The sequence below is a fragment of the Sebastes umbrosus genome, chromosome 6, assembly GCF_015220745.1.
Source record: "Sebastes umbrosus isolate fSebUmb1 chromosome 6, fSebUmb1.pri, whole genome shotgun sequence".
NCBI classification, from domain to species: domain Eukaryota; kingdom Metazoa; phylum Chordata; class Actinopteri; order Perciformes; family Sebastidae; genus Sebastes; species Sebastes umbrosus.
The window spans coordinates 9,812,857-9,833,954 of NC_051274.1; the positions used below are offsets into that span (position 1 = coordinate 9,812,857).

Genomic DNA, 21,098 nt, shown 5'->3' on the forward strand with positions numbered 1-21,098 from the left:
TCTCCAACACGCTCCTAAAGAAGTGTTATTATGGTAAGGATGGCCTTTGAGTGAGGCCAACCACAGTTTTGCACTCGGCGGCTCACGTTATAATAGTCATGGAAAGGGAGGAGTGAGGGTTGCAATCTGTAACCACACCGCTAGATGCTACTTAATCCTACACACTGTATCTTTAAAAAGCTGAAAATATAACACTGAACTGGTACTTGTTATGATATTGATCTTGACTTCAGTACCAGCACACTGTCAGAGGGTTTAGATCTGGTGCTCTGACTCTAATGTTAAAATATGCCGACAGTGGCATGGACATGGGAGGAGAGCTCATAGCATGAATTTGTGTCATGTTGTCTGCATCATAGAAGAAGAGGATGCACAGATTAGGTAAATCCCAATCTTTCGAGGTCTGTCTCCAAATACTAGCTCGGTGGTTTTATTTGGACTAAAGGTGGCATATTTCTTGCCATCATATTTCAGGAAATTATCTTTTATCCCTAGTTCCCATTAGTACCGGTGTCGAATATCTATTGGTAATCTGACCAAAGATTGTGTTTTGGCCTGATCCTGTGGTGGAGCCAAAGCCAACGCTTTGGGTTTTTAAGGTACTCTGACCAAAGGCTGTATTTTGGTCTGATCCTGTGGTGGAGCCAAAGCCAACGCTTTAGGGTTTGAAGGTACTCTGACCAAAGGCTGTGTTTAGGCCTGATCCTGTGGTGGAGCCAAAGCCAAAGCTTTGGGGTTTTAAGGTACTCTGACCAAAGGCTGTGTTTTGGCCTGATCCTGTGGTGGAGCCAAATCCAAGGCTTGGGGCTTTGCCTGATCCTATGAAGGTACTCCAACCAAAGGCTGTGTTTTGGCCTGATCCTGTGGTGGAGCCAAAGCCTACGCTTTTGGTTTTTAAGGTACTCTGACCAAAGGCTGTGTTTTGGCCTGATCCTGTGGTGGAGCCAAAGCCAAAGCTTTGGGGTTTTAAGGTACTCTGACCAAAGGCTGTGTTTAGGCCTGATCCTGTGGTGGAGCCAAAGCCAAAGCTTTGGGGTTTTAAGGTACTCTGACCAAAGGCTGTGTTTAGGCCTGATCCTGTGGTGGAGCCAAAGCCAAAGCTTTGGGGTTTGAAGGTACTCTGACCAAAGGCTGTGTTTAGGCCTGATCCTGTGGTGGAGCCAAAGCCTAAGCTTTGGGCTTTGCCTGATCCTGTAAAGGTACTCCAACCAAAGGCTGTGTTTTGGCCTGATCCTGTGGTGGAGCCAAAGCCAACGCTTTGGGTTTTTAAGGTACTGTGACCAAAGGCTGTGTTTAGGCCTGATCCTGTGGTGGAGCCAAAGCCAACGCTTTGGGGTTTTAAGGTACTCTGACCAAAGGCTGTGTTTAGGCCTGATCCTGTGGTGGAGCCAAAGCCAACGCTTTGGGGTTTTAAGGTACTCTGACCAAAGGCTGTGTTTTGGCCTGATCCTGTGGTGGAGCCAAAGCCAACGCTTTGGGCTTTGCCTGATCCTGTAAAGGTACTCCGACCAAAGGCTGTGTTTTGGCCTGATCCTGTGTTGGAGCCAAAACCAGACGAGTAACCTGATGAAGTTTGGTTGCTTTCGGGAGTACTAACTAAACTCCCCCCATCAACAGACACAGTTATATCTGTACTATTTCCTTTGAGTGAGAGCAGCTTTGCTTCTTCCCTCTGTGTATTGGCCAGGCTCTCCGTAGCAAGGATATCACCACGAAGGTTCTCCATACCCTTCTCCAACTCCTGTCTCACAGATACAGCTGCTTCTTTGATTGGTTTGAATTTGTGTCCTTCATGCCTCTCCCCATCTCGGCATGTGATACAAGCTAACTGCGGATCTGTGACGCAGAACAGTTTCAGCTTTTCTTCATGCTCAAGGCACAACTCAGCCGCCTGTAAAAAAAAAATAATTTATCTATTAATAAACACAACAGCTAAAGGATGATGATACACTACAAGAGTAAAAAAAAAGTCAGCTGATACAAAGCAGTGATAGTGGCTGTAAAGAAATAGATGTTACAGAAGAGTACAATGCAAGTATTTCTTCTGAGTTTAATAAATATTTGCAGTCATCATAGAACAACAGGTGTGTCTCCAAAGGGAGAGAGATGTTGTGCACATTTACATATTAGTATCAGTAACTTCATTAATAAACATTTGCAACCTACAGTATGTTCTTCTACTGCAAAAAAAAAGTTATTATTATTCAGGTTTTTCGCAACCCTTTTCCTCCCACATTTCAACATTCATTTCAACATAGAAACTCAAATTCAAACACTGAAACGCGCAGATCAATTAGGACATTGGTTATTCATTTCCTCATTCATAACGTTCATATTTTCCGAAATATTAAACATTTTCCGGCAAAACAATTCTCCATTAAAATGAGAGGATGGTCAGAATTTTGAACTCTTAACTGCTCATTCATACTTTAACATGGAAACACCATTCAAACTTTAAATTACGCCACATGTTTCATACATTATGGCTGTTATTCAACTTTTAAATCCCTTTTAAACTTTTTTAAATATTTAAATTATACAGTAATAACTGAGACAACAAAGATATGAGCTTTTCTCCGAATAAATGAATTAAGGTTTAATGATTATACATGCACGCGCGCAACAGTTGCATGCTCGTATTAATGTTTAGAATAAAGCACTGATAGCTAGCTTACATTTAGTTGAATCTGAAACGTGTGTAGAAATAATATTACACAAGAGAAACAGTATGATCCATATGATCAACATTTAAACCTGCAACAAGCTTAACATCTGATTACTACTTACTTTGTGGTGTTTTATTCAATGTGTTATTAATGATGCATCTATAATTTCAAATGTTTCAAAGCAGTGGATGTGAATTCTTTGAACATTTCATCCCATCCTCTCCTGGGTTTGTAGTGGGATATAGTTTCCCCGTGAATACTATTCTAAAACCAAAAACCTTATATTGGGGGAAAAAAGTACACATAGCCTACCACCTAATGCACAAAATATTAAATCAGTCGAATCACACCAATATTTCTTTATAACCTAGTTTATTCTATAGAGGCCTGGCTTAATCAAACACTGGACAAATAGTGACACACTTTGGACATATGATACTATTAAAACATGAGATCACATGACACTACAAAGGCCTGTGCTATTCAGGATATATCTGCTCAATATCAACATCTGCACCGCAGAACTGGCCATACAGAGACATACAAATAAACACATACAAATGACTAACTACATTTCCTTGTGAATAGCAGCAACATACCTCTGCTTTCTCCTTCTCTTTCTGTACCTTCTCCGCTTCTTTGGCCTTTTCAGCGAGGCTTTTCAGTATATGGATGGTTGGAAGCCATTCCGCTTCTGTTGGAACAGCTGTCTCACACTCTGGACAGTGGTGCTGTGAACTCTGAACATCTGTAATAATGCATTCTCTGCAGAAGGAGTGTCCGCAGAGAAGATTCACTGAATCTGTGAAGATAGTGTAACAAATAGGACAAGTCAGATCTTGGGAGTATAAAGCAGACGTCATATCTCTCTGTGCTCTGCAGACGGACTGACTGGGCAATATTTACATCCGTCAGTTTAACTTTCCTCAGTTTCACTTTCCTCAGTTTCACTTTTCTCAGTTTCACTTTACTGTAAAAGCCGCACTCCATCTATCACTCACTTAAGATTAGTGTAACATTACACTCTAGTGGTCAGATGGTGAAACTGCTGCATGGTGACAAACATTTCTCTATCAGCTCACAACTCTTCACACAGTTCTCTATGCAGCTCAACGCAACAGTTAATCTGTCATCCAATGCACTAATGCAGGGGTCAGCAACCTGAGGCTCTTTAGCTCCTCTCCAGTGGCTCCCTGTGGATTTTTAAAAATGGAAAAGAATAACTGTTTCCGTTTACATTTTAATTTTTATGTATCATTGTTGTAGGTCTATGGTACGACCGAGTATTAGGGCCACTTTGAGAAAAAAAAAATAAAACTGGGATTTTGAGAGTTAAGTCATAATATTATAAAGTAGTAATTTTAAGTGTTATTTTCTTTTTTTCTCGTAAAGTTATGACTTTCTTCTCGTAATATTAAAAAAAAAATTCTCGTAAAGTTATGACTTCATTCTTGCAATATTACAACTTTTTTTCTCGTAAAGTTATGACCTTCTTGTAATATTACGGCTTTTTTTCTCATAAAGTTAGGACTTTATGCTCGTAATATTAAGACTTTTTTCGTAACGTTATGACTTTATTTTCGTAATGTTACGAATTAATTCACATAATATTACGACTTTTTTTCTCGTAAAGTTATGACTTTATTCCCGTAATGTTACGACTTTTTTCTCGTAATATTATGACTTTATTCTGTAAATCTCAGATTTTTTTCCCCTCAATGTGACCGTAATACTCCGTAGTACATTTGCACTTTGGCCCTCACTGCATTAGACTTAAATACTATATACTTAGACTATAAGCTGTGTTACCTTAATAACAAAGCTCAAATGTTTTGCAGCTCGAGCCAGATTTTTCTTCTTTTTTTTTTGCCTAAAATGGCTCTTTCGATAGTAAAGGTTGCTGACCCCTGAACTAATGCATCCAAAACACTAGATACACATCCCGGGATCAACGCTTGGACCAGAACACCAACATCTTTTTTAGAATTTGTACATTTCCCAATACAAAACTGAGTTTTCCTTTTTTTTTTAATTAAGTAATTCCAGTCAAGAAATACAAACAATAGGCCTACATATTCACTATGTAAGGGATAATGTACAGCGAGCCGGTCATTGTTGTGAAAGAATCCCCGACAGGGCGATGCTGCACCCCGACGAGAAGCGTCTGTCTCTGGGGCTGCAGACCTGTTGGGGGTTAATCAGTGGCATGGGACATACCTGGGCCCGCTGTGCCCCATGCATATAAGCCAGCACAATATACATAATACAGCATGTTCATTCAACCAGGGAGCGGACTACTGAGATTCTACCTACCTATTTGTTTTGATGTAAATTAATCCCATTGTTATTATGTGGGTCTCCCGTTTTTTCCAGGAGCCGGGCTGTGACTGACATGTTACAGTTAAAGGTACTGTTTGTAACTCCTTACATGTATAAACTGGGTCGGTGTGTCATGCGCGCTCGCGTGTGGCTCACTGCAGAAGACGGGAGGCTGAAGCAGGAAAAGCCAACACTAGGATCAGCATCGATTCATGGAGAGCCCTTCGTCTGGTCAGCTAACATTACTGCCAAGCAGGTGAAATATAGAGTGATATATAGCTGACGTTTGTCGCCTCACTGTTTTGACCGATGCTCGTTCATGTCTATGTAGAGCGAGCACAAGCGCGACAGGACAGGACACTGACTTTCGTTGACTTAACGGCCACGTGTCGCTGTCAACAAGCAATTTCTGATTCTTACATAGAGTCCCTTTAAGGCTGCTCCAGTTTTCACATGCTTCGACAAAAGTGCCATTGTGGCTGTGTCATTTCTTTCTTTCTAAGTTCTAAGCCCCTACAAAAGTTAGAGGAACAAAGTAAATATACCATACCTAAATATGCATATTGACCTACACACTTCTGACACATCATCATACTGGATTTCATATTTCATATAGAGAAATGGGCTAATGAAGACAAACATGAAGTTCTAAATTAAATGCTAATTTCAAAATTCTAATCAAATGTTCAACACAAATCATGTTTTTTTATCCTAAAAACATCTGACACATCTTTTGAGAGTATGATTGAGCCAATAAAGTTTTATTGAGCATAATATTTGACAGTTTTATTACTATTTTGTATTCACTGAAAATTGATTAAATCAAGCCAGAGACTGTCTGCTGTTCACCAGACTCTTACAGTGGAGGTCTGGTGACACATGATAACACCACCCTCCAGTGGTGACAGAGAGGCATGAATATCTCATACAGACGGCAGAAAAAAAACACTTGAGTACAATCGTGTAAAACAGAATCACAAACATAACATTCAAAATCAGATGGCAAACACAGAACAAATTTAGAAAACTAAATTCAAATGAATTCATCTGGTATTGCATATATCATATATACACCACAACAACAAGCCCTATAATGTAGAATACACAAGCAATGCTAGTAATGTTAGAAAGACAGAGACAGACCTATAAAATGTGTTACATTGCAACAGATTATGTTTTTAGAAGTCATTTGTTGATGTATTAATTGTATTTCTCTCCTGTGATATGGAACTTGCCTAATTGTTTTTATATTTTCTGCTCCTTAAAGCTGCAGTGGGTAGAAATGGAGCAAATATGATTAAAAAAAAGTATCGGAGTTTGTGAGTGATTGACAGCTGCCTCCGTTGAATGAACAGCCAATAGGAACGCTCTCTCTCTCTCTGAAATGACCTGTGATTGGCCAAAGTCACGTCCTGTCACGGGCTAGATTTTTTAAAGCCTGAAAACAGAGCCATGAGGAGGTGCAGAAGTCTAGTTTTCGCTTAGAACACTTGAATTACTCAGGCATGAATATCTCATACAGGTGGCAAAAAAAACACTCGAGTACAATTGTGTAAAACAGAATAACAAATATAACATTCAAAATCAGATGGCAAACACAGAAAAATATTCAAATTAATTCATCTGGTATTGCATACAGTATATTATATATACACCATAACCACAAGCCCTATAATGTAGAATACAACAGCAATGCTAATAATGTTAGAAAGACGGAGACACAGCAATAAAATGTGTTACATTGCAATAGATTATATTTTTAGAAGTCATTTGTTGATATATTTATTTTATTTTTCTCCTATGATATGGAACTTGGAAATTGCCTAATTGTTTTTATATTTTCTGCTCCTTAAAGCTGCAGTGGGTAGAAATGGAGCTTCAGAGTTTGCGAGTGATTGACAGCTACCTCCGTTGAATGAACAGCCAATAGGAATGCTCTCTCTCTCTGAAATGACCTGTGATTGGCCGTCACAGGCTCGATTTTTTAAAGCCTGAAAACAGAGCCATGAAGAGGTGCAGAAGTCTAGTCTTCTCTCAGAATACTTGAATTACAATATGCTGAAAAGTTATTATGTAAGTTTTGCGCAATGATACCAAAAACATTCTGCCTACTGTCGCTTTAAAGGAACAGTGTGTAGCATTTCGGGGGATCTATTAGCAGAAATAGAACATAGTATTCATAACTATGTTTTCATTGGTGTATAATTACCTGAAACTAAGAACTGTTGTGTTTTCATTAGCTTAGAATGAGTCCTTCATATCTACATAGGGAGCGGGTCCTCTTCATGGAGTCCTCAATGTTGCTCCTCCATGTTCCTACAGTAGCCCAGAACGGACAAACCAAACTCTGGCTCTAGAGAGAGACTTTCAAGTTTTTACGTAACCTGAAGGCCACCGTAGTTCTCCGACACGCTTGTGAAAGTGAGGTAACGTGAGCCGTCGAGTTCAAAACCGTGGTACCGCCAGCCGGCGTCTTATTATGGTATGGATGGCCTTTGGGTGAGGCCAACCAGTTTTGCACTCGGCGGCTCACGTTACAGTAGTCATGGAAAGGGAGGAGTGAGGGTTGCAATCTGCAACCAAACCACTAGATGCTACTTAATCTTACACACTGTATCTTTAAAAAGCTGCTAATATAACACCGAACTGGTACTTGTTATGATATTGATCTTGACTTCAGTACCAGCACACCGTCAGAGGGTTTGGATCTGGTGCTCTGACTCTAATGTTAAAATATGCCGACAGTGGCATGGACATGAGAGGAGAGCTCATAGCGTGAATACGTGTCATGTTGTCTGCATCATAGAAGGAGAGCTTCTTGGATGCACAGTTTAGGTAAATCCCAATCTTTCGAGGTCTGTCTCCAAATTCTAGCTCGGTGGTTTTATCTGGACGACAGGTGGCATATTTCTTGCCATCATATTTCAGGAAATTATCTTTTATCCCTAGTTCCCAGTAGTCCCGGTGTCCAACCTCTATCTCCCAGTAATGTTGACCTGAACTGAACTCATTGACACTGAACACATGTTTCTTTGTGCTTGAAGAGGCTTGGGTTTGGCCTGATCCTGTAAAGGTACCCTGATCAAAGGCTCTGTTTTGGCCTGATCGTGTGGTGGCGCCAAAGCTTTTGGGTTTGCCTGATTTTCTTAAGGCATGCCAATCATAGGCTCTGTTTTGGCCTAATTGTGCGGAGGCGCCAAAGCTTTGGGGTTTGCCTGGTCCTGTTAAGATACTCCGACCATAGCCTGTGTTTTGGTATGATTCTGTGTCGTAGTCATCATCAGACGAGTAAAATAATGAAGCTTGGTTGCTTTCGGGAGTACAAAACAAACTCCGCCCATCATCAGACACAGTTATATCTGTACTGTTGCTTTTGAGTGAGAGCAGCTCTGCTCGAGGCTGGATTACCTGAAGCATCTCCTTCCATATGAAGAACTGCAGGTGGCTTTCATAAGGCCCCAAAGAGAGAGAGGTATTCACCACTTGGAGATCATTTGCTTTGGGCCTGAATACATGTTCTGGACTCATCCTGCTGTTACACTCAGTCCAGCTCTTTAAGAGTCTCGCAGAGTCTTCTATTTTCAGAACTGATGTCAGCTTTCCCTCCAGCTGTCTGCTCTCAGACAAAGCTGTTTCTATAGCATTTAATCTCTCTCTCATTTTCTCAGCAGCATCTTCCTCTTTGTGTTTCAGCTCATTCTTTATCTCATCTTCTCTCTTTCTTAGAAACTGGTGCATCTCCTCAAACTGTCTGAAGATTTGGGTCATCAGCTGCTGAGACTTCTCTTTGTTTTTAGTTATTTCATCCCTCTGTGTGTTGGCCAGGCCCTGCTTAAAAAGGATATCACCACAAAGGTTCTGCATACCCTTCTCCAACTCCTGTCTCAGAGATGCAGCTGCTTCTTTGATTGGTTTGAACTTGTGTCCTTCATGCGTGTCCCCATCTCGGCATATGATACACGCTAACTGCTGATCTGTGACGCAGAACAGTTTCAGCTTTTCTTCATGCTCAAGGCACAACTCAGCCACCTGTAAAAAAAATAATTTATCTATTAATAAACACAACAGCTAAAGGATGATGATACAGTACAAGAATAAAAACATGTTGGCTGATATAAAGCAGTGATAGTGGCTGTAAAGAAATAGATGTTACAGATGAGTACAATGCAATTATTTCTTCTGAGTTTAATAAATATTTGCAGTCATCATAGAACAACAGGTGTGTCTCCAAAGGGAGAGAGATGTTATGCACATTTATATATTAGTATCAGTAACTTCATTAGTAAAACATTCACAACCTACAGTATGTTCTTCTGCAAAAAAAAAAGTTATTATTATTCAGCCTGTTTTTTCGCAACCCTACTCCTCCCACATTTCAACATTCATTTCAACATAGAAACTCAAATTCAAACACCAAAACGTGCAGATCAATTAGGACGCACGCTATTACTTTCCTCATTCATAACGTTCATATTTTCAGAAATATTAAACATTTTCCGGCAAAACAATTCTCCATTAAAGGGCAGCCTGTGTGTGTGAAGTGGTTGTAGGCATCATGGGGGGTAGAGGAGGAAGGCAGGTACTCCTCCTCCATTGAGGTAGGTCAGTTCAATGTATTTCATTTTTAAAAAGAAGTGGATGTGATGAAAATGCATGTGAATTGAAAAGTGGAGTGATAAATTGTCAAGCTATTTGATTAATTCAAAGCTAATTTGACTAAAAGTCGTGATATAATGAAAACAGACCCAAGAAACTGTTCTTGTTATCTTCTTATAATGTGAAAAGTTTAATGTTAAAATGTGATAATTTATAAATATGACATGTTTCACGTTATAACGTAATGACTTATGCTTATAATATGAAACATTTCAAGTTATAGCAAGATGAATTGGTCTCGGGACGGAGGTGGACTCTGTGTGGTACGTTTGTGAGCTGGCCTTTTCCAATGAACTCACCATGGCCCAAAACACGGAAACCCCTTCTTAGTGATCGCATACTTATCACAATACCGTCCACCGTGTTCAATAACAGCAGAATCTCGCCGTGTCAACCCAAGCATGTACTTAATCAAATCATGTAAATAAACCATATTCCTCAATGTATCTGCTCTCTGCACACCGTTTCCTAATTCAAACATGAGTTTCATACTATAGCCTAAGTAATCACTTTGTAACCTGAAACGTTTTGTTATAACACGACAAAACGTTTATTGTTGTAACGTGATAAGTTTGTATGTGGGAATAACATAAAAATATCTTGTTATAACAATATTCTTTTCATGTTAAAACCTCATACTGATCCGTTTTTCTTTTTCTGGCATGACAGCAATAAGCTATGGGAACTAACTCAGACTGCATGTCCCCACAGAGGACAGTGACGTCAGTCCATCATTATGACCTCTCTCCCCTTCATTTTCATTTCCAACATTTTCACTAGGGCCTCCGGATCATAAAAGACCCCTCCCAACCCTCCCACGGACTCTTCCTCAGGGTTCCACAAACTGCTACTGCTGCTACTTTTGCACTATTTACACTTGACACTTATTTATATTTGTACTTTACTATTTACTTTACTATGATAGTTAGCCTACATTTAGTTGAATCTGAAAACAGTATGATCCATGTGATCGACATTTAAGCTTAACATCTGATTACTACTTACTTTGTGGTGTTTTATTCAATGTGTTATTAATGATGCATCTATAATTTCAAATGTTTCAAAACTGTGGATGTGAATTCTTTGAACATTTCATCCCATCCTCTCGTGAGTTTGGAGTGTTAGTGTAAGGCAGGCTTCTCGTTGCCTTAACTATAAACTTACTTGTTACTTAATTAAACTGCTGTATAGGGCTGTGGGTAAAGCAAGAGCACGGGGAGAGCTTCGTCTGTGCAACAGGATCCACTTTAATGTCTCAACTCAAGCGTAGGACAATTGAACACTCATAACCAAAAGATGGCACATCACTTCTTACTTCATATCACTCCGCCAATCTTAATCATCACTCAGTTTACAAGCAAGTAGGGTGCGCCATATTATATAGTTCCTGATCTAACTTAAGGAGCAGAATGCAATATGTATACTGTATAAAAAAAAATCTTTACAAAAATAAATCTAATCTTACATTCGTATTAGAATAGTATTCTACTATTCTAAAACGAATGTAAGATTAGATTTAGTAGAATACTATTCTAAAACCAAAAACGTTATATTGGAAAAAAAAGGACACATAGCCTACCGCCTAATGCACAAAATATTAAATCAGTTGAATCACGCCAATATTTCTATATAACCTAGTTTATTCTAACAGTATTGACATGTGAATGATACACTAGAGGCCTGGCCTAATCAAACACTGTGGACAAATAATGACGCACTTTGGATTTCTGATACTGTGAGGTTAAAACATGAGATTACATGAGACTACAAAGGCCTGTGCTATTCAGAACTGGCCATACAGAGACAAACACATAAAAATGACTAACTACATTTCCTTGTGAATAGCAGCAACATACCTCTGCTTTCTCCTTCCTTTTCTTTACCTTCTCCGCTTCTTTGGCCTTTTCAGCGAGGCTTTTCAGTATATGGCTGGTCGGAAGACGTTCTGTTGGAACAGCTGTCCCACACTGTGGACAGCGGTGCTGTGAACTCAGAACATCTGTAATGCATTCTCTGCAGAAGGAGTGTCCGCAGGTAAGAGTCACTGGATCTGTGAAGATAGTCCAACAAATAGGACAAGTCAGATCTTGGGAGTATAAAGCAGACGCCATGTCTCTCTGTGCTCTGCAGACGGACTGACTGGGCAATATTTTCATCCGTTAGTTTAACTTTCCTAAGTTTCATTTTCGTGTAATTGCCGCCCCCCATCTATCACTCAATTCAGTTTAGTGATGGGAATTCCGGCTCTTTCTAGTGAGCCAGATCATTTGGCTCAGCTTACCAAGAAGAGCCGGCTCTTTCTTCTCCCAAACGGCTCTTTGTTTTACCACTTCTGCCTTTTTATAATTCAGCCAAATATAGCGCTGTTTTGAGCTATGATTAGTATGTGTGCACATATATCACTTAAAACATTCAATATAATTATACTAAACCTTATAATTTACAGAATACCATCATTTTACATGCTGCTTCGTTTCCGACTGTCACTCATCTTGTCTGCTATTCGCGCACCGCACTCTCTTTCTCTCCTCCTCTTCCACCTGCTCTGTACCTGTAGACCGTCAGCGCCCCGCCCCTCCCTGCTTGATGGTATGATCCTTGTCTGTCATCACGTGATTGGTCGCACAGACATCATTAACACAACATTCAGTCACAGTCATTGCATGCATGGAATGCCCATGGCGCGGATAAGATCATGCTATCATTCTGCCTTGAATTAATAAAAAAAAAAACGTCTCTCGGACGGGAGCCGGCTCCCATCGTTCACTTAAAAGAGCCGGCTCTTTCAGTTGTCACTCCAAGTTTTCATGGAACGGTAATTAACAGAACAACACATTAGTAGCCTACCACCAACAGAATTGCTTTGACAAAAGTGCCATTGTGGCTGTGTCATTTCTTTCTTTCTAAGTTCTAAGCCCCTACAAAAGTTAGGGGAACAAAGTAAATATACCATACCTAAATATGCACATTGACCTACACACTTCTGACACATCATCATACTGGATTTTATATTTCATATAGAGAAATGGGCTAATGAAGACAAACATGAAGTTCTAAATTAAATGCTAATTTCAAAATTCTAATCAAATGTTCAACACAAATCATATGTTTTTTTATGCTAAAAAAATCAGACACATCTTTTGAGAGTATGATTGAGCCAATAAAGTTTTATTGAGCATAATATTTGGCAGTCTTATTACTATTTTTGTATTCACTGAAAACTGATTAAATCAAGCCAGAGACTGTCTGCTGTTCACCAGACTCTTACAGTGGAGGTCTGGTGACACATGATAACACCACCCTCCAGTGGTGACAGAGAGGCATGAACATCTCATACAGACGGCAGAAAAAAAACATTTCAGTACAATCGTGTAAAACAGAATCACAAACATAACATTCAAAATCAGATGGCAAACACAGAACAAATTTAGAAAACAAAATTCAAATTAATTCATCTGGTATTGCATATATCATATACACCATAACCACAAGCCCTATAATGTAGAATACACAAGCACTGCTAGTAATGTTAGAAAGACAGAGATACAGCAACAAAATGTGTTACATTGCAAAAGATTATGTTTTTAGAAGTCATTTGTTGATGTATTAATTTTATTTCTCTAATGTGATATGGAACTTGCCTAATTGTTTTTATATTTTCTGCTCCTTAAAGCTGCATTGGGTAGAAATGGAGCAAATGAACAGCCAATAGGAACGCTCTCTCTCTCTCTGAAATGACCTGTGATTGGCCAAAGTCACGTCCTGTCACGGGCTAGATTTTTAAAAGCCTGAAAACAGAGCCATGAGGAGGTGCAGAAGTCTAGTTTTCTCTCAGAATACTTGAATTACAATATTCTGAAAAGTTATTATGGAAGTTTTGCACAATGATGCCAAAAACATTCTGCCTAATGTCGCTTTAAAGGAACAGTGTGTAGCATTTCGGGGGATCTATTAGCAGAAATGGAATATAATATTCATAACTATGTTTTCATTGGTGTATAATCACCTGAAACTAAGAATTGTTGTGTTTTGGTTAGCTTAGAATGAGTCCTTCATATCTACATAGGGAGCAGGTCCATTTCACAGAGTCCTCCATGTTGCTCCTCCATGTTTCTACAGTAGCCCAGAACGGACAAACCAAACACTAGCTCTAGAGAGAGACTTTCACATTTTTACGTAACCTGAAGGCCACTGTAGTTCTCCGACACGCTTGCAAAAGTGAGGTAACGTGAGCTGTACAGTTCAAAACTGTGGTACCGCCAGCCGCTGTTCTGCTCCTAAAGTAGTGTTATTGTGGTATGGATGGCCTTTGAGTGAGGCCAACCACAGTTTTGCACTCGGCGGCTCACGTTACAGTAGTCATGGAAAGAGAGGAGTGAGGGTTGCAATCTGCAACCACACCGCTAGATGCTACTAAATCCTACACACTGTACCTTTAAAAAGCTGATTATAACACCGAACTGGTACTTGTTATGATATTGATCTTGACTTCAGTACCAGCACACCGTCAGAGGGTTTGGATCTGGTGCTCTGACTCTAATGTTAAAATATGCCGACAGTGGCATGGACATGAGAGGAGAGCTCATAGCGCAAATTCGTGTCATGTTGTCTGCATCATAGAAGGAGAGCTTCTTGGATGCACAGATTAGGTAAATCCCAATCTTTCAATGTCTGTCTCCAAATACTAGCTTGTGGTTTTATTTGGACTAAAGGTGACATATTTCTTGCCATCATATTTCAGGAAATTATCTTTTATCCCTAGTTCCCAGTAGTCCCGGTGTCCAACCTCTATTTCCCAGTAATGTTGCCCTGAAGTGAACTCATTGACACTGAAAACATGTTTCTTTGTGCTTGAGGAGGTAACGCCACAGCCGAAGTTTGGGGGTTGACCTGATCCTGTAAAGGTACCCCGGTCAAAGGCTGTGTTTTGGCCTGATCCTGTGGTGGAGCCAAAGCCAGAGCCAAAGCTTTGGGCTTTGCCTGATTCTGTAAAGGCACTCTGACCAAAGGCTGTGCTTTGGCCTGATCCTGTGGTGGAGCTAAAGCCAGAGCCAAAGCTTTGGGCTTTGCCTGATCCTGTAAAGGTACCCCGGTCAAAGGCTGTGTTTTGGCCTGATCCTGTGGTGGAGCTAAAGCCAGAGCCAAAGCTTTGGGCTTTGCCTGATTCTGTAAAGGCACTCTGACCAAAGGCTGTGCTTTGGCCTGATCCTGTGGTGGAGCTAAAGCCAGAGCCAAAGCTTTGGGCTTTGCCTGATCCTGTAAAGGTACCCCGGTCAAAGGCTGTGTTTTGGCCTGATCCTGTGGTGGAGCTAAAGCCAGAGCCAAAGCTTTGGGCTTTGCCTGATTCTGTAAAGGCACTCTGACCAAAGGCTGTGCTTTGGCCTGATCCTGTGGTGGAGCTAAAGCCAGAGCCAAAGCTTTGGGCTTTGCCTGATTCTGTAAAGGCACTCTGACCAAAGAGTGTGCTTTGGCCTGATCCTGTGGTGGAGCCAAAGCCAGAGCCAAAGCATTGGGCTTTCCCTCATTCTGTAAAGGCACTCTGACCAAAGAGTGTGCTTTGGCCTGATCCTGTGGTGGAGCCAAAGCCAGAGCCAAAGCTTTGGGCTTTCCCTGATTCTGTAAAGGCACTCGGACCAAAGAGTGTGCTTTGGCCTGATCCTGTGGTGGAGCCAAAGCCAGAGCCAAGCCAGAGCCAAAGCTTTGGGCTTTCCCTGATTCTGTAAAGGCACTCTGACCAAAGAGTGGGCTTTGGCCTGATCCTTTGGTGGAGCCAAAGCCAGAGCCAAAGCTTTGGGCTTTCAATGATTCTGTAAAGGCACTCTGACCAAAGAGTGGGCTTTGGCCTGATCCTTTGGTGGAGCCAAAGCCAGAGCCAAAGCTTTGGGCTTTCAATGATTCTGTAAAGGCACTCTGACCAAAGAGTGTGCTTCGGCCTGATACTGTGGTGGAGCCAAAGCTTTGGGCTTTGCCTGATTCTGTAAAGGCAGGCTGACCAAAGGCTGAGCCTTGGCCTGATCCTGTGGTGAGGCTTAAACCAGACAAGTAACCTGATGGAGCTTGGTTGTTTTTGGGAGTACAAAACAAGCTCCGCCCATCATCAGACACAGTTATATCTGTACTGTTGCTTTTGAGTGAGAGCAGCTCTACTCGACGCTGGATTACCTGAAGCATCTCATTCCATATGAAGAACTGCAGGTGGCTTTCATAAGGCCACAAAGAGAGAGAGATATTCACCACTTGGAGATCATTTGCTTTGGGCTTGAATACATGTTCTGGACTCATCCTGCTGTTACACTCAGTCCAGCTCTTTAAGAGTCTCGCAGAGTCTTCAATTTCCAGAACTGATGTCAGCTTTCCCTCCAGCTGTCTGCTCTCAGACAAAGCTGTTTCTATAGCATTTAATCTCTCTCTCATTTTCTCAGCAGCATCTTCCTCTTTGTGTTTCAGCTCATTCTTTATCTCATCTTCTCTCTTTTTCAGAAACTGGTGCATCTCCTCAAACTCTCTGCAGATTTGGGTCATCAGCTGCTGAGACTTCTCTTTGTTTTTAGTTATTTCTTCGCTCTGTGTATTGGCTAGACTCTCCGTAGCAAGGATATCACCACGAAGGTTCTTCATACCCTTCTCCAACTCCTGTCTCACAGATGCAGCTGCTTCTTTGATTGGTTTGAACTTGTGTCCTTCATGCCTGTCCCCATCTCGGCATATGATACAAGCTAACTGCTGATCTGTGATGCAGAACAGTTTCAGCTTTTCTTCATGCTCAAGGCACAACTCAGCCGCCTGTAAAAAAATGAATTCATCTATTAATAAACACAACAGCTAAAGGATGATGATACACTTTAAGTGTAAAAAAAAATGTAGGCTGATACAAAGCAGTGATAGTGGCTGTAAAGAAATAGATGTTACAAACATCAAAATGTGAAGATCAATTAGGATGTGCGCTATTGCTTTCCTCATTCATAACGTTCATATTTTCAGAAATATTAAACATTTTCCGGCAAAACAATTCTCCATTAAAATGAGAGGATGGTCAGAATTGAAGGTGCAAACAGTTTGTGAAATGTCATACCAGGGAGGATAAAACTTTAGATCTACTGCCTGTAGGCATACAGCTCCACTCCTCTCCCTCCCCTGGGGAAATCTGACCATAACCTTGTACACCTTAGGCCTCTCTATAAGATGGCCTAACAGACTTCATAACTGGATATATCAACTTCTGTCAGGACAATGTTGCACCACCCAGAACAGTACGGTGCTTCCCAAATAATAAACCCTGGGGTACTGGAGACCTTAAGGCCCTTCTGAATGCAAAAAAGAGAGCCTTTAGAGATGGAATTAGGGAGGAACTGAGACGAGTGCAGAAGGAGCTTAAGGTGAAGATCAGGGAGAGCAAAGACATCTGAAGGAGGAAGTTGGAAAATAAGCTACAACAGAACAGCATGAGAGAGGTGTGGTCGGCATGAAACTCATCGCCGATGAGCTAAACCTGTTTTTTAACAGGTTTGAATCAAGTACATCTGGCATCAAACCAGGTGTCCTCAGGGCATGTACAGACCAGCTGTGTGGAGTCCTCCAGCACATCTTTAACTTGAGCCTGAGCCTTGGGAAAGTCCCAGCGATGTGGAAAACCTCCTGTCTGGTCCCTGTGCCTAAAAAAGGGCGTCCCTGTGTACTGAATGACTATAGACCTGTGGCGTTGACTTCCCACATAATGAAGACTCTGGAAGGGCTTGTGCTGGCCCACCTCAGACCCCTGGTGCAAAGAGGACTAGACCCCTTGCAGTTTGCTTATCAGGCTAACATTGGAGTAGACAATGCCACAATCTACCTACTCCATTGGGCCTTCTCCAATCTAGACAAGGCAAACAGCCCCGTAAGGATTAAGTTTTTTTTTATTGTAAACACCATCCAACCTGTACTCCTGGGAGACAAACTACTGGTGACCTGGGTTACTGATTACCCGACTGGCGGACAACAGTATATGTGAGGCTGCAGGGTTGTGTGTCAGATACGGTGGTCAGCAATATGGGAGGCCTAACATTCACTTTCTACTGATTGTTGTTATTAGTCCTATTTGTATTACTGTTATAGCTGATGTGAAATGTTTCATGTTAAAATGTGATAATTTCTAATTATGACATGTTTCACGATATAACGCGATGACTTATATTCTTATAATATGAAACATTTCAAGTTATAGCGAGATAAATTGGTCCCGGGTGGAGGTGGACTCTGTGTGATACGTTTGTGAACTTGCACTTGGCCTTTTCCAATGAACTGGCATCACCATGACCCAAAACACGGAGACCCCTTCTTAGTGAACGCATACTTATCACAATACCGTCCACCGTGTTCATTAACAGCAGAATCTCGCCGTGTCAACCCAAGCATGTACTTAATCAAATCATGTAAATAAACCATATTCCTCAATTTATCTGTTCTCTGCACGCTGTTTCCTAATTCAAACATGAGTTTCATACTATAACAATATAGCCTAAATAATCATTATATAACCTTAAAGGGACTGTTTGTAACTTTCTAAGTGTATAAATGAAGCGGGTCGGCACACATGCGCGCTCACATATGCGCGCTCGCGTGTGGCCGCTGTCTCGTCTCCTCTGCCTGCTCGCCTTCACTCAGACAGCGCGCGCCTCTAGACGTGAACGCGCGCTCACTACACACTGCAGAAGAGTTAGTTTAGCTCTGAGAATATCTAGTGAATGTACAGTGGACGTTTGTGCAGAAATAAATGCTGCAGCTCCTCCAGACCAACAGAGGTTTCCCGTGTCTTGGGAAATAACGGGGCTCCGCATAGAGAAACGTTACCGTCTCGTTACCGACCGGTTGCCGGTGTCTTCCTGCTCTCTCCGGGCGGAGGTAGACGAGTTTCTCGCTGGGGAGCCCCGCTGCTGAAGCCTGCGCTGAGGCAGGAGAAGCAAACACAGTATCAGCATTGATTCATGGAGAGACCTTCGTCTGGTCAGCTAACATTACTGCCAAGCAGCTGAAATATAGAGTGATATTGTGCTTTTAGCTGACATGTGTCGCCTCACTGTTTTGAGCGATGCTCGTTCATGTCCATTTAGAGCGAGCACAAGCACGAGCCCGACGTTGACTTTCGTTGATTTAACGGCCACAGGTGTCGCTGTTAAGAAGCATTTCTGAAAGTTACAAATAGTCCCTTTAAACGTTTTGTTATAACACGACAAAACGTTTATTGTTGTAACGTGATAAATTTGTATGTGGGAATAACGTGGGAATAAAGTTACAACCTAAATATGATCCGTTTTTCTTTTTCTGGCATGACAGCAATAGAAAGAAAGAACATTTTATATTTAGATGATGGGAGTACATGAAGCCTGTTTTGCTGGTTCTTTCAGACTTTGTTCATAGTTTAGGATGCGGAGGAGAGAGAGCGATGCTCTGTGGGCGGGGTCACCTAGCTGCTGGTTCTGCTCTGATTCTAACAGGAAAGCCTTATATGGCTTGCAATTCGCTAACGACGTCACCAGAGTAGGAAAAGCTGTGCAGCGTTTTTCCATACCCATTTCCGGACAAATGGAGCAGGAGAAAAAGAGAGAGGATGGTCTTTTATGATACTATGGTGACCTGTAGACACACTGGGGACAGATATTGATGTTTAAAAGACATGGAAAAGTGCATTTTGCATAATAGGTGACCTTTAATGTCTCAAATCAATCGTAGGACAATTGAACACCGATAACCAAAACGTAGCACATCACTTCTTACATCATATCACTCCGCCAAACTTAATCATCCATATTATAGGCTATAGTTCCAGATCTAACTTAAGGAGCAGAATACAATATGTATACTGTGTAAAATACATCTTTACAGAAATAAATCTGATCTTACATTAGTTTTAGAAGAGTAGTATACTCTTCTAAAACCAAAAACGTTATATTGGAAAAAGTGCACACAGCCTACCACCTAATGTGAATGTTACCACCTAAACTGAATATTTTGTGCATTAATGCACAAAATATTCAGTTGAATCACGCCAATATTTCTGTATAACCTTGTTTATTGTTTGAATGCTAGAGGCCTGGCCTAATCAAACATTGTGGACAAATAATGACGCACTTTGGACGTCTGATACTGTGAGGTTAAAACACGAGATCACATGAGACTACAAAGGCCTGTGCTATTCAGAACTGGCCATACAGAGACATACAAAAATAAACACATAAAAATGACTAACTACATTTCCTTGTGAATAGCAGCAACATACCTCTGCTTTCTCCTTCTCTTTCTTTACCTTCTCCGCTTCTTTGGCCTTTTCAGCGAGGCTTTTCAGTATATGGCTGGTCGGAAGACATTCTGATGGAACAGCTGTCCCACACTGTGGACAGCGGTGCTGTGAACTCAGAACATCTGTAATGCATTCTCTGCAGAAGGAATGTCCGCAGAGAAGATTCACTGGATCTGTGAAGATAGTCCAACAAATAGGACAAGTCAGATCTTGGGAGTATAAAGCAGACGCCATGTCTCTCTGTGCTCTGCAGACGGACTGACTGGGCAATATTTTCATCCGTCAGTTTAATTTTCCTCAGTTTCACTTACCTGTAAAAGCCGCACCCCATCTATCACTCACCTCAGTTTAGTGATGGGAATTCGGCTCTTTTTAGTGAGCCAGATCATTTGGCTCAGCTTACCAAGAAGAGTCGGCTCTTTCGGCTCCCAAACGGCTCTTTATTTTACCACTTCTAACTTTTTATAATTCAGCCAAATGTAGCGCTGTTTTGAGCTATGATTAGTATGTGTGTACATATATCACTTCAATCATTCAATATGATTATACTAAACCTTATAATTTACAGAATACCATCATTTTACATGCTGCTTCGTTTCCGACTGTCACTCATCTTGTCTGCTATTCGCGCACCACACTCTCTTTCTCTCCTGCTCTCCCTCCTGCTCTGTACCTGTAGACCGTCAGCACGCCGCGCATCTCCGCCCCTCCCTGCTTGATGGTATGATCCTTGTCTGTCATCATGTGACTGGTCGCACGGACGTCATTAACACAACATTCAGTCACAGTCATTGCATGCATGGAATGCCCGTGGCGCGGATAAGATCATCCTATCATTCTGCCTTGAATTAATAAAAAAAAAAACGTCTCTCGGAAGGGAGCCAGCTCCCATCGTTCACTTACAAGAGCCAGCTCAAAGACCCGGCTCGTTCGCAACCAACACATCACTACTTCAGTTGTCACTCCAAGTTTTCATGGTCAGGTAATTACCGGAACAACACATTAGTAGTCTACCACCGACAGAATTACTGGCAAAAATACTGTTTTTAATCACTTCACCATTAAGACATAGACACATATAATAATATATAAGATTAGTGTAACATTACACTCTAGTGGTCAGATGGTGAAACTGCTCCATGGTGACAAACATCTCTCTATCAGCTCACAACTCTTCACAC

General features: G+C 41.2%; 3 protein-coding genes across 4 annotated transcripts; all 3 read right to left on the reverse strand.

The window, feature by feature from the left end:
- Positions 1 to 372: 372 nt before the first annotated feature.
- LOC119490127 (putative per-hexamer repeat protein 5) lies at positions 373 to 3,589 on the reverse strand. Its single transcript, XM_037773341.1, has 3 exons — positions 3,266 to 3,589; positions 856 to 1,891; positions 373 to 771 (listed from the first exon to the last, which is right to left on the reverse strand). Exons 1-3 carry the CDS (start codon positions 3,527 to 3,529, stop codon positions 659 to 661), a joined length of 1,413 nt encoding a protein of 470 aa, XP_037629269.1. The 5' UTR covers positions 3,530 to 3,589; the 3' UTR covers positions 373 to 658.
- Positions 3,590 to 7,485: 3,896 nt separating this feature from the next.
- LOC119490126 (nuclear factor 7, ovary-like) lies at positions 7,486 to 11,776 on the reverse strand. 2 transcript variants are annotated; one of them, XM_037773340.1, is made up of 2 exons: positions 11,525 to 11,776; positions 7,486 to 9,014 (listed from the first exon to the last, which is right to left on the reverse strand). In XM_037773340.1, the coding sequence occupies exons 1-2, from the start codon at positions 11,750 to 11,752 to the stop codon at positions 7,662 to 7,664; spliced, it is 1,581 nt and encodes a 526-aa protein (XP_037629268.1). In that variant the 5' UTR covers positions 11,753 to 11,776; the 3' UTR covers positions 7,486 to 7,661. The 2 variants fall into 2 exon arrangements, with proteins under 2 accessions (XP_037629268.1, XP_037629267.1); XM_037773339.1 differs by having other exon boundaries at positions 11,498 to 11,776.
- A 2,653-nt stretch (positions 11,777 to 14,429) lies between these two features.
- LOC119490587 lies at positions 14,430 to 20,197 on the reverse strand. The gene is made up of 2 exons (XM_037774091.1): positions 19,897 to 20,197; positions 14,430 to 16,424 (listed from the first exon to the last, which is right to left on the reverse strand). The coding sequence occupies exons 1-2, from the start codon at positions 20,194 to 20,196 to the stop codon at positions 14,430 to 14,432; spliced, it is 2,295 nt and encodes a 764-aa protein (XP_037630019.1). The 5' UTR covers position 20,197.
- Positions 20,198 to 21,098: the final 901 nt, after the last annotated feature.

What these genes read in the sequence shown, in the direction of transcription:
- LOC119490127 (XM_037773341.1), bottom strand. Translation starts at nt 3,529, where the DNA reads ATGACGTCTGCTTTATACTCCCAAGATCTGACTTGTCCTATTTGTTAC. An exon ending in AAGAGAAGGAGAAAGCAGAG is followed by an intron (nt 1,892 to 3,265) that starts GTATGTTGCTGC and finishes TTTTTTTTACAG; the next exon opens with GCGGCTGAGTTGTGCCTTGA. An exon ending in TGGCTCCACCACAGGATCAG is followed by an intron (nt 772 to 855) that starts GCCAAAACACAG and finishes CCACAGGATCAG; the next exon opens with GCCAAAACACAGCCTTTGGT.
- LOC119490126 (XM_037773339.1), bottom strand. Translation starts at nt 11,752, where the DNA reads ATGGCGTCTGCTTTATACTCCCAAGATCTGACTTGTCCTATTTGTTGG. An exon ending in AAAGGAAGGAGAAAGCAGAG is followed by an intron (nt 9,015 to 11,497) that starts GTATGTTGCTGC and finishes TTTTTTTTACAG; the next exon opens with GTGGCTGAGTTGTGCCTTGA.
- LOC119490587 (XM_037774091.1), bottom strand. Translation starts at nt 20,196, where the DNA reads ATGAAAATATTGCCCAGTCAGTCCGTCTGCAGAGCACAGAGAGACATG. An exon ending in AAGAGAAGGAGAAAGCAGAG is followed by an intron (nt 16,425 to 19,896) that starts GTATGTTGCTGC and finishes ATTTTTTTACAG; the next exon opens with GCGGCTGAGTTGTGCCTTGA.